Below are 13264 nucleotides of genomic sequence, written 5' to 3'. Positions count from 1 at the left end.
ACACGCACTGCACTGTCTACTCTAGGCAAAGAGTATGAACCTTTATTTCGAAGAGTACAGCGCAAGCATAGGGCAAACTAGCCAAAGCAAGGAGGCACTGGAGACCCACATATGGAAACGAAACATTGAGTGGTAGGCTATACGTGTTTTAACAGTAAGAACAGAAAAACGAAAAGACGAGCGGAATTTCGGTTTTGGGGCAAAATCGAAAAACAAAAAAACGACCCGTTTGTTTTATTATTAGTTTCAATTAGAACTAAAAAACAAATGGTTAAAACGTACCTTGGTCGTCTTCCCAAGGATCATAGAGCAATCTGTATGTAAAAAAACACCTGTATGTAAATTGTAAATAAGCCTGTATGTCAAATATGTCTTATATGTCTTGAATGATATGATGAATTGGAAATGGGGGACCCTGATGTAAACAAGACGAAAGTCTTTCTCTGGTCTGCATCCCCTTAACAATTGTATGTTTTGAGCTGTGCTGTACCCAATATACAAGCTGTTAATACACTTTTCAATCAAGAGGATGTGAGGTCAACACCCAAATGAAAACATGTTCACATGGATGGTATAAATACATTTGTACCCTTTTTTATGTATATAATCTGTCTTTATGTTTCCGTTGAGTTTTCAGTTATTCTTTATATTGTGTATTCCTTGGATACGGTATTGATATACAATATATATTTTGTACTGTACAATTTTCAGGCTGGGGGGCACCACCTACAATCTTGCCATAATGAGTAACACCAACGTCACTTCCGGGCAAAAATTACGGCCCCGCCCACTTTTGGGGGAAAACAACGCTGTCATTTGAATGGCGGTCAATACAAATTCTGAAGTTTTTGCCAATCCGATCAAATTTTTTGGAAAACCGTGGATTTTGGGATCTTCAAAGAGCCCGATTACGATGGCCAGTCAGGCAAACAATTACATTCGATCATTGGTAATCGACAATCGGTCTTGATATATGGTTAAATTAAAATCAGTAGGCGAGGCTGTAATTTCTCCAGCTGTTACTCTCATGAGCAAGGCGGAACATAATAGTTTTAACATGCCAAAAAGCTGCTGTGTCGTTTATTGCACCTCAAACATTAAAAATAATCAAGAGTTCAGTGTTTCTGTACTTCCTCTAAGAAGAAAGGACAGTAAAAGAAGAGCTCTGTGGCTTCAGGCTCGATCGCCGTTCAAATGATAGCGTTGTTTCCCCCAAAAGTGGGCGGGGCCGTAAAGTGACGTAGATGTTACTCTCATCTATGAAAATCGATAGCCTACTGCTATATTTAACCATATATCGAGCCCGATCGTCGATTTCTAATGGCTTAATGCAATTGTTTGCCCGTCTGGCCATTGGAATCGGGCTCTTGGAAGATCCAAAAATCTCCGGTTTTCTTAAATTTCTGATCGGATTGGCAAAAACTTCAGAATTTGTATTGACCGCCGTTCAACTGACAGCGTTGTTTTCCCCCAAAAGTGGGCGGAGCCGTTATTTTTGCCCGGAAGTGACGCATTTGTTACTCTCATCTATAGGGCAGAAGGAGTCAGAGCCGGCTCTGACTCCACCCCTGCTTCTCCCTCCTCCACTCACCTACTGTTAGAGGCGTCGTGCTGCCCTCTACTGGTGGAACTACCTCAGTCATATTTTTGTCTTTCCAAATCAAGTATCGAAGGGAAACATGGATGCAATTGTATAGGGCTGCATTGAAAAAAATATTAGTGTGATTTTTTTTAAACAATTTGCAGCAAAAAAATATTTAAAGGTCCCCTATTATACTGTTTTTCATCAATATATTATAGGTCTTGGATATATACAAACATGTCTCTGAAGTGTTTGGCTCGAAATACCAAACAGATCATGCATTGTAGCATCCCATAAACCCCTCTGTTTCAAAAGTGCTAATTCTGTGTCTGTTACTTTAGATGAAAATAAGGAGCCACTCATAAAGTGGCCAAAATGTGATCAGCTCATTTACAGGATTTTATATAAATGGATCAGGACAAAAACTGAGTGAATCTCTCTTTTCCCTCTACACAGAGGGGACACATATTTATGTACAAAATACATGAAAGTGGATTTTGCACAATAGGTGACCTTTAATTAAAACTGTAAATACAGATAAAAAACAGTCAATTGTTTTTTCTTTCGTTTGGTTTTAATACAAAAATCCAGATATCATACATCGCCATCTCAGATTTAATCTTTCACATTAGAACCCAAATTAGAGGAAAAGGGGAAGAAAAGAGATTATTGGGGAGAAAAAAGAAAAAGTATAACACATTTCAGATGCTCTTACGTTTACTTGCCTCGTAACCTGTTCACTTCTGTCACCTTGGGAAATGGGCCTGGATGCTGAACTCTGACCTCTTGGAGCAATTTTAACTAGCAGAGTTCCCGCTCTAAGTGATAGAATCCCTGTGTGCATGCAGATAAAACCATTTCTAACAGTGACAACAGCAACACCACAAGTGACTGCCAGGAGGCTCAGTGGAATCACTTCAACCAGATCTACAAATGATCATCATCAATAATACGTTTATTTGATCCATTATGGACATGAAGGTGTCTACGGTATTGCTTAGATCTATCCAACTCTCAGAACTTGTTAGAATGTCAGAACAGCAGTGTATTTGAAAAGGAGCACTCCACACAACCTAAAGAGTTTTTAAATATGTGCTACGATGTGCTCCATATGAACAGACAGGGAACAATTTCCGAAGTTTAACCAGGAGCGGAAGCACAGTCTGACCAAAAAAAACAGAACAAAAACATGTGCGGTGATGTTCTTTGTGCCGGGCCTCCGCAGAGATCAGGCTTCCTCACTCACTCCATTGCCACTTGTAGATCGGCGGTTACTGGAGCGTTACAGCAGATTGGCGTGTGGTCGCTGGATGTCCTTGGTGTGTACTTCTGTTCCTCAGTAACTCTTCCTGCTCAGCTTCCTACAGATCTGTCAGAGATCAGATCCACTCAGCTCAGTCTCCTGTCCCCCAGTGACAGCTGTGTCCTTTTTAAATTTAAATAACCTTTTTAAAATAAGGGGAACCATTATTGATCATCGAGGAAAACCGGCAGTCCATGTCAGTCCATTGCGGTTTCTCCAGACAGTTTGCCAATAACTAAAGTTTATTTTCCTACTCAGCTTGGTTGTCAGCTTTATTTAAAAAAAGAAAAAAATAAGTAAAATGGCCATTCTGTTATCTTTCTCTTCCCCCCCTCTTTCCCACAAATATACACAACCGTACATGCTCTCCACACACACACAACCGCACATGCTCTCCACACACACACACACAACTGCACACGCTCCACACACACACACACACACAGTCCTGATTTTCACCAAGTGGGAGAGCCAGGCCATGCCAGACCCATTTTAAGCGGAGCCAAAAGAATGTAACACCCATTTTCGCTTCCTGTGACCGGCTCTTAACAAAATGGCTGCCAGGCGTACCACAAGGCTCAGTGCTCGGCCCAATTCCTTTTGTCATCCGCTGTTGATCTGTAGCATGCTCACATCTCGTTGGCTAGCTCTTCCGTCTCCGTGGAGACATCCCCGTTGGCGATCTTTGTGTTCTCCTCATACCCGGGAGGTGTGAAAGCTAACGTGTAGGGGTAAAGCTTGTGACACTCTGCACGGTACGACTCGGCATGCTCCTTACAGTCGCCCAGCAGGCCGCCTCGGAGACAATCCAGGACCTCTGTGCAGATCTGAAGAGGGGAGCAAAGAGAGGAAGAATTATTAAAAAAAACAGCAGTTCCATACATTTAGAGATTTTTGTTTTTTAAAAGTATTTTTAAAGGCATAGTTCAGATTCTTTTTAAAAAGGGGTAGTTTCTTTTATCTAAATGTATTTTGTGCCGTTACACGTTTCCATGCTTGAATATTTCACAAAAAAAGGGCTATATTTGTCCTCGTGCTGCAGCACGTGATAAGTGAACCGCTTAGAGATGCGTAGGAAATGTAATTTAATTACAACAGTCATATTTATTAAACATTCTGTGTTCATTCACATTATTGTTATGATAATTTAATATCAGTATTAAACACACACCTTCCAAAAAAAGTGTTTACAAATAATTCAATTGTGCAGCTTTTTAGGCCTTTTCCTTTATATTATTACTGACATTAGCATTGATGCGTACCTGTATGGTTCTGTTGTTGAGCGACTCATCTAGTGCAGTGGCCAGCTCTGTCGCCTTTGTTTCCGTCGATGAGTCCAGATACACCATCATCTTAGCAGCTGCAGGAGGGAGGAGTTTGTTAAAAAGGTAGATCAAACCCTCAAAAGTTAAATGACGTGGTTCCAGACAGAAAAAAACTTGCAAATGTATGACCATTAAAACAAGTGTATGTTTTTTTTCTTGTAAATGTACCACCTGGCCATTCTGTGTTTCTTTATTGGAATAAGCAGGGTTCTTACACCTTTTCAAAAGTCAAATTCAAGCACTTTTCAAGCATTTTCAAGGTGCATTTTCCAGCTTTTCAAGCATCTTACAGCTGTTGTAAATTACATATTTATATACACATACTCAAATGATTATTTCCCTACCTCACATTAAATCAGATGTTCTTTATGCTATAAACAACCAAATGTGTGTTTCGTGATAGCCTTCTACACGAGGATGAAAAATTAAAGAAATGAAAACTAAGTTTAATATTTCAAAATGAGTGACCTGTACGTAGACTAGGCCTCCCATATAACCTGTCTGAGCCAATATAAAACAATCAGCCAAATAACTTTTCAATACGTTATTGATTACTATTTTTGAGGTACTTTTAGGTTGGCAGTGAACATAAGTCAGAGGTAAATGGTGTACTTTTCCTCCACTATATGTATTTAATACCTTTAGTTACTTTACAGATGTGGATGAATGATGTGAAATATAATCAAGTGTTGAATCAGACTTTAGTTCCACCTGGAGTATTATTCTGAAATGGACCAATCTGCACAATGACTACTTTTACTGTCTTTAACTATATTTTGATGAGAATACTTTTCTACTTTTACTTGAGGAACATTTTGAATGCAGGACTTTTACTGTAACAGAGTATTCCTACACTCTGGTACTTCTACTTTTACTACAAGACCTGAGTACTTCTACTTTTACTAAGTACAAGATCTGAGTACTTCTTCCTTTACTCAAGTACAAGATCTGAATACTACTACTTTTACTCAAGTACAAGATCTGAGTACTTCTTCCTTTACTCAAGTACAAGATCTGAGTACTTGTACTTTTACTCAAGTACAAGATCTGAGTACTTATTCCACCTCTAGTAGCGTATTAGTCTGAATTGTAGCCACAAAATCACGCAGAGCTGCATAAAAATAGACTCACAATGGTAACGAGTGGAAAATAATATTTACAAATGTGTACAATGATTTGTAGGTAATGCTACTCAAGACACCTGACTTATATATCTTCAAAGGAAGACTGTGTTCATTCTACAATTACATGGGATTAAAGAAAAATGTAGTTTTACTTGTATAATACTTCAATTTTATATAAAGACAGTTTGTTTTCATCTGTTTTCAAATAAACAAAGTATTGGCTTTCAGAATATTAAACGTGTTTTGGCAAATTCAGATGATAAATACAACTTTGAAGCTTCGGCATAATTACAAGCAGAGAACGGACTAATGTAACATCACAGCAAGCATAACAACAGCTGGTGTTTCTTGTGAGTGTTTCCCCGGTACACAAACGCAAAAATACACACATACTCGCGAGCTTCCCCCAGACCAGTAATACAAACGAAAATGTGTCTTCGAGTCAATGTGACTGATTTCGATAGAGCAAGTCACATTTGGTTTAGGCACGAAACATACTACCAGTAGAAATACATTGCTTTCAAAATCGCTCTGTGTCGAATCAATAGATTATATTTCGTGACTATAACACGAAATGCCGTGAGTGCTTCATCCTCTGAAGACCACAGGATGGCGACTGTAACGCACATAACATAGGTACGCTCCTCTGAAATGATTGTCCCCTGCAATTATTATTATCCCTCAATGGAGTTCGCTATTCAGCTAGCTAACGTTAGCTTCAACAAATGTAACATGCAACGTTAGCCTAATCTAAAATGCTCTCCTAGGCGTACCTTTCATGTGGCTCGTCAGCGCAGACTCTCGCATCGTTATTTTTGCAAACTTTGCAGGAGGCTACTCGTGGGCTTGACCCTCGTCTTAGCCATGGCTTGTATTTGTCTTCTGCTAGCCAACGCTCGTTGAAACTGCAACCTCCTGGCACACTGTCATCTATCCCTCTCATCAGAATGCCCAGGTCATACGTAACACAAACACTTGCAGGTCGCGCGCATAGCGCGGGAAGGTGCAGCGGAGCTGTTTTATGTAGAAGCGAAGCAATTCTTTTCTTTTAATCTAAAAAGCGAACTATTCAGTCAGACAGCAATTTATTGTAAAAGTAAAGTATTTACATTTTCAAGCACTTTATCTCAATTTCAAGCACCATTCCCAAAATTCAAGCACTTTCCCAACCTTGAAAAGACCACGTCAAATTTCAAGCATTTTCAAGGATTTCAAGCACCCGTATGAACCCTGAATAAGACAGGCCTCTGTAATTTTTTGAAATGTTTAACTACAGTGGCTCTTATATGCCTTCATATATTGAGTATTAAATGGGAACCCGACCTTTTATAACAGATGTACGTGTGTGTGTGTGTGTGTGTGTGTGTGTGTGTGTGTGTGTGTGTGTGTGTGTGTGTGTGTGTGTGTGTGTGTGTGAGTGTGAGTGAGTCCTACCAGCCAGTCGGTGTGGTATGGAGTTGGAGTGCTTGGTGAGGTAAGCCTGGTTGAAGCTCGTTGCATTGCTGTCTCCAAACAGCCGGGTGATCTCCTGTTTCAGAACCGTCCTGACCGTCTCCGGCAGCTCCGTGCTGTCAGACACTGAAGGAATGGAGGAGGGGGAGAGATGTGAGCAATGGTGTGAAGAATGTAGAAACAAACTGTGTAGTAGGTAAGACTAAAACGCTATGTAACAAAGTGGAACCCTCTCGTACCTCCTTTAAAGAAGCGTACTAGACACTGGTGTAACCATGGGTGGTCTGGGTCAATAGCCAACGCCCTCTTCACGGATTGGAGCATCAGCAGGTATTTTTCTGGGAAAAAAAAGACCAAATGCAAGGTAAGATGTGAGTTTCAACATGGTAAGAACTAAAGAAAAGTCAGTGAATTGAAATGCTCTTGCCAACCTTTCCTGAAGTAGATCTCGAAGGCCATTAGGTGCGTGTCGATTTTGTCCTTGACCAGGTGTTTGAGAGGCATCAGGAACTTGACAGCTTCCTCCAGTGGATTTTCTACCTATAAACAGGAAGTGACAGCAAGGGAACACAAATCAAATCACTGATTGCTTGTTATTCTATGTGTAGCTATGTGTGCAGCATCAAAGACAAATTGCCTTGTCACTGACACTTTAGGATGTTTCATGTTCTTCTTTCTAACCTTGACCAGCTTGTCAGGTATCAGCTCCTCCTTAGGCCCGCCGATCTCCTCATCATCATCTTCCTTCTTCTTCTTCTGGTTCTTAAGCTGCTTCTCCTTTTCAGCAATCTTCTTCTCCTCCTCTAGCTGGGCCTTTTTCTGGGCTCTGCGCTGCTTGTTCCTCAGCTTCTTCAGTTCTTTGTCCGAGAGGTTAGCTAGAGAAGAGAACGGGCGTTAACGTATGGATAAAAGCATTTTCTCTTTTCGTTTGGCCCAGGAAAGTTTTAAAATGTAAATAAAACCAGTGTGGGACTTACCGGTGTCGGCCTGCAACTCCTTGCTGTCGTCAGTGAGCGGATTGTCGTGCAGGCTCAGGTAGATCTGGATGGCGCTGGTGGCAGCCTTGTAGTAGAAGGGATGCATTCGCAGCACGTCCTCCAGCTTCAGTAGGTCCACGTAGGAGCGTAGCGTCATCTTCCGCATGCAGTAGGTGTGGAAATCAAACTGGTCGTCCGTGATCTCCACAAAATGCTGATAAGAGGTGGGAGAAAAAAGGAGGAAGATGTAAAAAAAAAAAAGGAAGAAAAGGAAAACAAGGATTTGACCTGTTCATGACATTTAATTTGGGTAGCCAAGGAGTTTTGTGCAAACGTTGCTAGGAAAAATACACCAAGTACACTCCCTGATAATAAGGGCTCACCCTTTCAATCTCGTGGCACTTCTTGAGGGCATCCCCAAACTTGTTCATGGACTTGTAAGCGAGTGCACACTCTGTCTGGAACCACATGCACTGCATCTCGTTCAGGTTCTCCACTGCTGACGCTCCCTCCTGGACAAAGAAGCAAAAAACACATGCATGAGCAAAGTCAATTACAAAACAGGGGGATGCTCTATTGTCATGTGAGGTCAACTGTTGCAAACGGATTTGGCAAGCCAGTATGTGTCACTGTGAACCTAATACTCTCTGGGATGTTAGGTTTTGCCATGTCAGCAGGATTTCTGAAAAACTACTGCAACAACTTTAGTGACATTTGTTGTAAGGCTGTAGCACGGGAAAAGAGAGAACTCTTAACATTTTGAAATGAATGCAATTCATGGATACATTAAATATTGTGCAGTTCCGTTAACTTTGTGGGACTGGGCATTTCATTTTATTCTACATTCATGCTTTGGAAAAATTAGTTTCCAAAGTAAATTAATAGGAAATGTTTTATGTTGTACGTGTGTTTAAACAATTTGTTCTGATATTTTCAGAACCTTATCTCATCTCAGTTTGTACTTTTCTCACCCTAGTGAACTTGGCGCACATTTCCTCGGCCTCTTTCACCATGCCGGCCTTCAGCATGTACTTGGCACACTTGGAGTTGATGAATCTGTCGGCGGTGTCCAGAGCCTGGGCCTCGTCCATCCACTGAGCAGCTTCTTTGATGTTGCCAGCATGCTGTGGGAGGATAAAGGTCAATATGGCAGTCATGACACTAACACAGCTACTCGGTAAACACTTGGACTAATGTGTGCCGTGCGTTACCTTGTAAATCTTGGCTTTGATGAGGAAGAGCTCGATGAGCGTGGGAGTGCTGTCAATGGCGGCGTTGATGTAATCTAGAGCCAGAGTCTGTTGGTCAATCATGTCGTAATGCTGAGCCAGGAAGTACTGTACCCAGAGCAACGTGGTGGGAGGTTCCTCTTTACCGTCATCTGCCACAGTACAGGAGAGATTGCGTAAGTTCACGTCTTTACGATTACTAAGAAGAAAACTACAGTTAACCTTGTAAGTTATGAATGCAAATGAGTAAACTTGGTTGCAATAAGATTTTATAGAAGTCAACCCCATTTTTGTTGCATTTTTTCTGCAACATTCCTTTAATGGATTTAAGTTCTGAAATGTCCTCTTGTAATTATTTATTTCACATTATAAGCAGTAGAATGTACCATTCAATGCTATGGATTCATAATAACTACCTATGCAGGAAGGATTCACGAGTACATTTGCAACATGCAATTCAAATAGTTAGATATCAGCCTCACCATTTACTGTTTGATCAAAAACAAAACTTCTGAAAAAATATATTGATATTGAATCCTTGTTGATGTTATTCAGTTGAGAGAAAGCTTGTTCTTGGCATCTCAAATTAGGAGTGCTATGGATGTTGTTCTGGCTGATTTAGATGTGATTATCCGTGCCTGTGTCAGAAGATGGGGCACCCCTGCACATGGAGGCATTGCTGGCTCAGCTCTGCAAGCATGGCTTTATACTCTTGAGTGAGTCATTTTTTGATTCAATTACCTGAACGACATTGACATTGCTTGGATATTAACATACAAGGAGGCAATTCATTCAGGAAACGGTTGACCAATCATAACAGAGCCAGCCAGCTAACCAATCAGAGCAGACTGGGCTTTGGTTTCAGACAGAGAGTGAAAAGAGGTGCTGCAGCACAGGCAGTATGAGAACAATAGAGACCTTTTTGAACATTAAAGCACGTAAATAAAACGTGAATAACAGAAAAAGCACAACATTAACATAATTCATCCTCTTTAAAACAAAAGTTAAAAACTGTCTTTTACGCTACACACACAAGTTTAAAAAGACATTCATTCATTATCATACTGATTTATTCCTCACCGTTCTGGTTGAACATTCGACAGCTCTTTAATGTGGTTTCATATCCGACCACCAACTCCTCTATTATTGCCACCTGCAAAGAGAAAGAGGACAGAGTACATTAGATCACCTGCAGAAACCTTGGGAATAACTTAAATCTAGCACACTAGAATCTTTCCTTCAGATTGACCTCGCTTGCTTCAGTGCATTATGTAAGCTGGTTCAAAGTGAGGTGAGGATAAAAGTGTCATTGTGATTTAGATCAGTTATCCGACATGTCTTGCAGCCGTCACCTTTTCTTTGTTGATGTACAGCGACTTCAGGGTGGTGAAGACGGGCGGGCAGCCCTTACTGAAGTTCAGCCGCAGATACCTGTCCAGACACTCTCTGAACTTCTCGCCTGCAGAAAAAAATTAAACGAGATGGAGAAGATCAGAAAACTGCACTTTGCAACACACGGGAAGAAAATAAGGTAATCACTTAAAGTGGAATAAAATCTGGGAACACAAACTGAGTGGTGCAGTGATGACGTTATGTGGTGGGCCAACCCGGACGTTACCATCTCAAAAGGCTCCCTTGACTAAAAGAGGGATTTTTCAAATTTTGGAGCAATGAAGAAAATAAGATATTTGGCAAACACATGTTTATTATACTAACATGTTTTGTTCAGCAGGATAATCAAATGTATTAACACTACTTATGATTTTTAAAGCATAACATTTAATGGGCAGAAGTAAAAAGCTAACTGTTAGTAAAAAAAAAAAACGACATCATGGTTGCGAATCACCACTGTTAAGCTAAAGGCAACTGACGTTTAGTCGTCTAATTTATTTAGTATCTTACGTTTTTATGACACATAGGAACTTCGGACTAGGGCTGCAACAAACGACTAATTTGATAATCGATTAATCTATCGATTAATGAAACGATTAATCGACTATTCGGACTATTATGCCTTGCACAATTTCTCAAACGCTCTTATTTAGCCATCAACTTTTAGATTTAGCTTGAGGTTGTTTTAGGCATGTGGAAACTAACAACGAAGACAATAAAGATGAATACTTGATTCAAAAATACATATATTATTACATTAACTAAACACATTTTGAACAAAACTAACATTGCTTTTTATTCAAATTAAATACATAATATTTCACATCAAAAGAAACAACAGTGTTTTAACAAATCTGATGACAGAACTGTAAACAGAATAGCTGAAACTTTAACAAAATAAATAACTCAGTTACCTCTAATCATTAACCCATGTTTGTATCATTGAGTTAACTCTGTGTGTTGCTGCTAGCATACATAACACTTGACGTGGAAACGTTACTCGTGGATGGAGCTACAGAGCTACTAGAAAGACAGTCGAACCCGGTGCATTCCTCCGTCTGAATGTGGAGCACTTTTGATAAATGTTTCGACAAATTGCTCGTGTTACCGCCCTGACATGCTACATTCTTATTGCACTTTTGGCAACAAGCATTTTCCACATCGAGACGGGTAAAGTTTAACCACACCTCGGAGCGCGTTCTCTCCGCCATCTCCTCCGTGTGTGTGTGTGTTGCTGCATGTAGCAGCTGCGTGTGTGTCAACTGCCCCGCCCCTCGCACACAGACGGGGAGAGAAAGATCGAAAATACATCATAGACGCATTTTTGTTTGTTTTTTTGCATTTTAGAAACGAGTTGGCGACACTAAAACTGTGATACAATGTTTATGTAGTAATAATACATGACATATATTTTTTAAATGTCTCCAGTACCGATAAAAAGACCAATAACGTTGGAGCTTAACGGCGCGTAAAACACACATGATGACGTCACCAACGAATCGACGACTGAATTAGTTGGCAACTAATTTGGTAATCGATTTTAATCGATTAGTTGTTGCACCCCTACTTCGGACATTCAATGTGGTGTGATAACTGATGTATTATATGTCGTAGGACAAAACCTGAAAAAATCTCTTCACCTTGTTTTAACCACAGACCTTATTTTAGTAATCTAACCACCAACAATAAAAATAAAAAGCCGACTTTTGCCCTTTTCACACCAACACGGTTCCAGGGCCGGTTCGGAGCTAGAGCCTGATAAGCACTGTTTTTTCCTATTCACACCGCAGCAGAGCCGCCTCTTTTCCACGTAAACCGGTTCTTACTTAGCACGAAAAAATTGTCGGTCTAGAAGCAAGAAACGTATACGTCACACTTACGTCGCAGGGGGGCGAGATTAACCTGAGCTAACAGTTTATGGTGAGTACGGCAAATAAAAGTTGTAACAAGCAGTAGCGCTGAGCAAAGTGACTAGAACGCAACCACACACTTATACAAAAAACACACTTTATAAAGTCAGGCAACACTAACCAGGCTTCGTGTGATTCTGTTTATGTGTACCTTACTTTGACCATCCGTTCACTGTTATTGATCATTGTGGAGAGAGGCAGACGTTTTGTTTTGTATTATAGCAGCTATCGGATAGAATCAATACATGGGCTGCACAGGTTGTCATGTCCGACTATCACAAGTAGAATCATAATGAAAAATACGCCGGTAAAATGTGCCTGTAGAAAACGGTTTATGCCACAATAGGATAGCAACAAATAGTCAAGATAGTCAGTTTAACTTTGGTTGCTATGCTAACATCACCCATTTTATACCAGAGAAACTTTCATAACAGCTTTGTGATACCAAACAACGTCAATTCAGACTGACACACATTCGCTTAAGGGGAATTGGGGATATTTATCAGCTGCTTGTGTGACAGTCAGACAGTGAATACTTTACAGCGGCCGCTGCCGTGTGAGCTAACCCGGAGCTAACGGGAGAATAAACTCCGGTGGTCGGTAAATGCCACTAAAACACATGAATAAACAATGAACCACGGCACTCTGGAGAAAAGTATAAGGTTGAAGAAGTAGTTGTTTAATTTAATCTGGCTTCGTGTGATTAAAAGCAACGCGGTCATCGACCCAACGCAGTCCCCTCATTGTTGTTGTGAGCGCTGTTGGGAAGAAAATCAGTGACGTAAACGGTGACGTCATGACGCAGCCGCACCAGTTGGGCTCTGGGCGGTGTGAACAAAACGGGGGCTGAAAATAAAAACCTGTTCCGAACCAGAAGAGCGCAAGCACGGAGCTAGAACGGGAACCGCGTTGGTGTGAAAGGGGCATTAGAGGACAAGGTAACTGGGAGTTCTAAAATGCTAACTCCGTT

General features: G+C 40.7%; 1 protein-coding gene across 1 annotated transcript in view; it reads right to left on the bottom strand.

Moving 5' to 3' along the window:
- Positions 1–2134: 2134 nt before the first annotated feature.
- naa15b (N-alpha-acetyltransferase 15, NatA auxiliary subunit b) overlaps positions 2135–13264 on the bottom strand; it is a 31830-nt gene continuing 20700 nt past the window's right edge. Inside the window, exons 9-20 of the mRNA XM_034237096.1 lie at positions 10345–10451; positions 10073–10145; positions 8975–9144; positions 8735–8887; positions 8147–8275; positions 7764–7977; positions 7468–7661; positions 7218–7326; positions 7026–7124; positions 6769–6912; positions 4148–4245; positions 2135–3712 (exon numbers count right to left, since the gene is read on the bottom strand). Of these exons, the coding sequence (XP_034092987.1) occupies positions 3515–3712; positions 4148–4245; positions 6769–6912; positions 7026–7124; positions 7218–7326; positions 7468–7661; positions 7764–7977; positions 8147–8275; positions 8735–8887; positions 8975–9144; positions 10073–10145; positions 10345–10451 (1688 nt within the window). The 3' untranslated portion in view covers positions 2135–3514. The remainder of the gene's footprint in view (positions 3713–4147; positions 4246–6768; positions 6913–7025; positions 7125–7217; positions 7327–7467; positions 7662–7763; positions 7978–8146; positions 8276–8734; positions 8888–8974; positions 9145–10072; positions 10146–10344; positions 10452–13264) is intronic.

Source organism: Gymnodraco acuticeps, unplaced genomic scaffold (genome assembly GCF_902827175.1).
Source record: "Gymnodraco acuticeps unplaced genomic scaffold, fGymAcu1.1, whole genome shotgun sequence".
NCBI lineage: Eukaryota > Metazoa > Chordata > Actinopteri > Perciformes > Bathydraconidae > Gymnodraco > Gymnodraco acuticeps.
The sequence above is the reverse complement of the archived record's forward strand: the minus strand, read 5'-3'. Positions and strand labels throughout refer to the sequence as shown.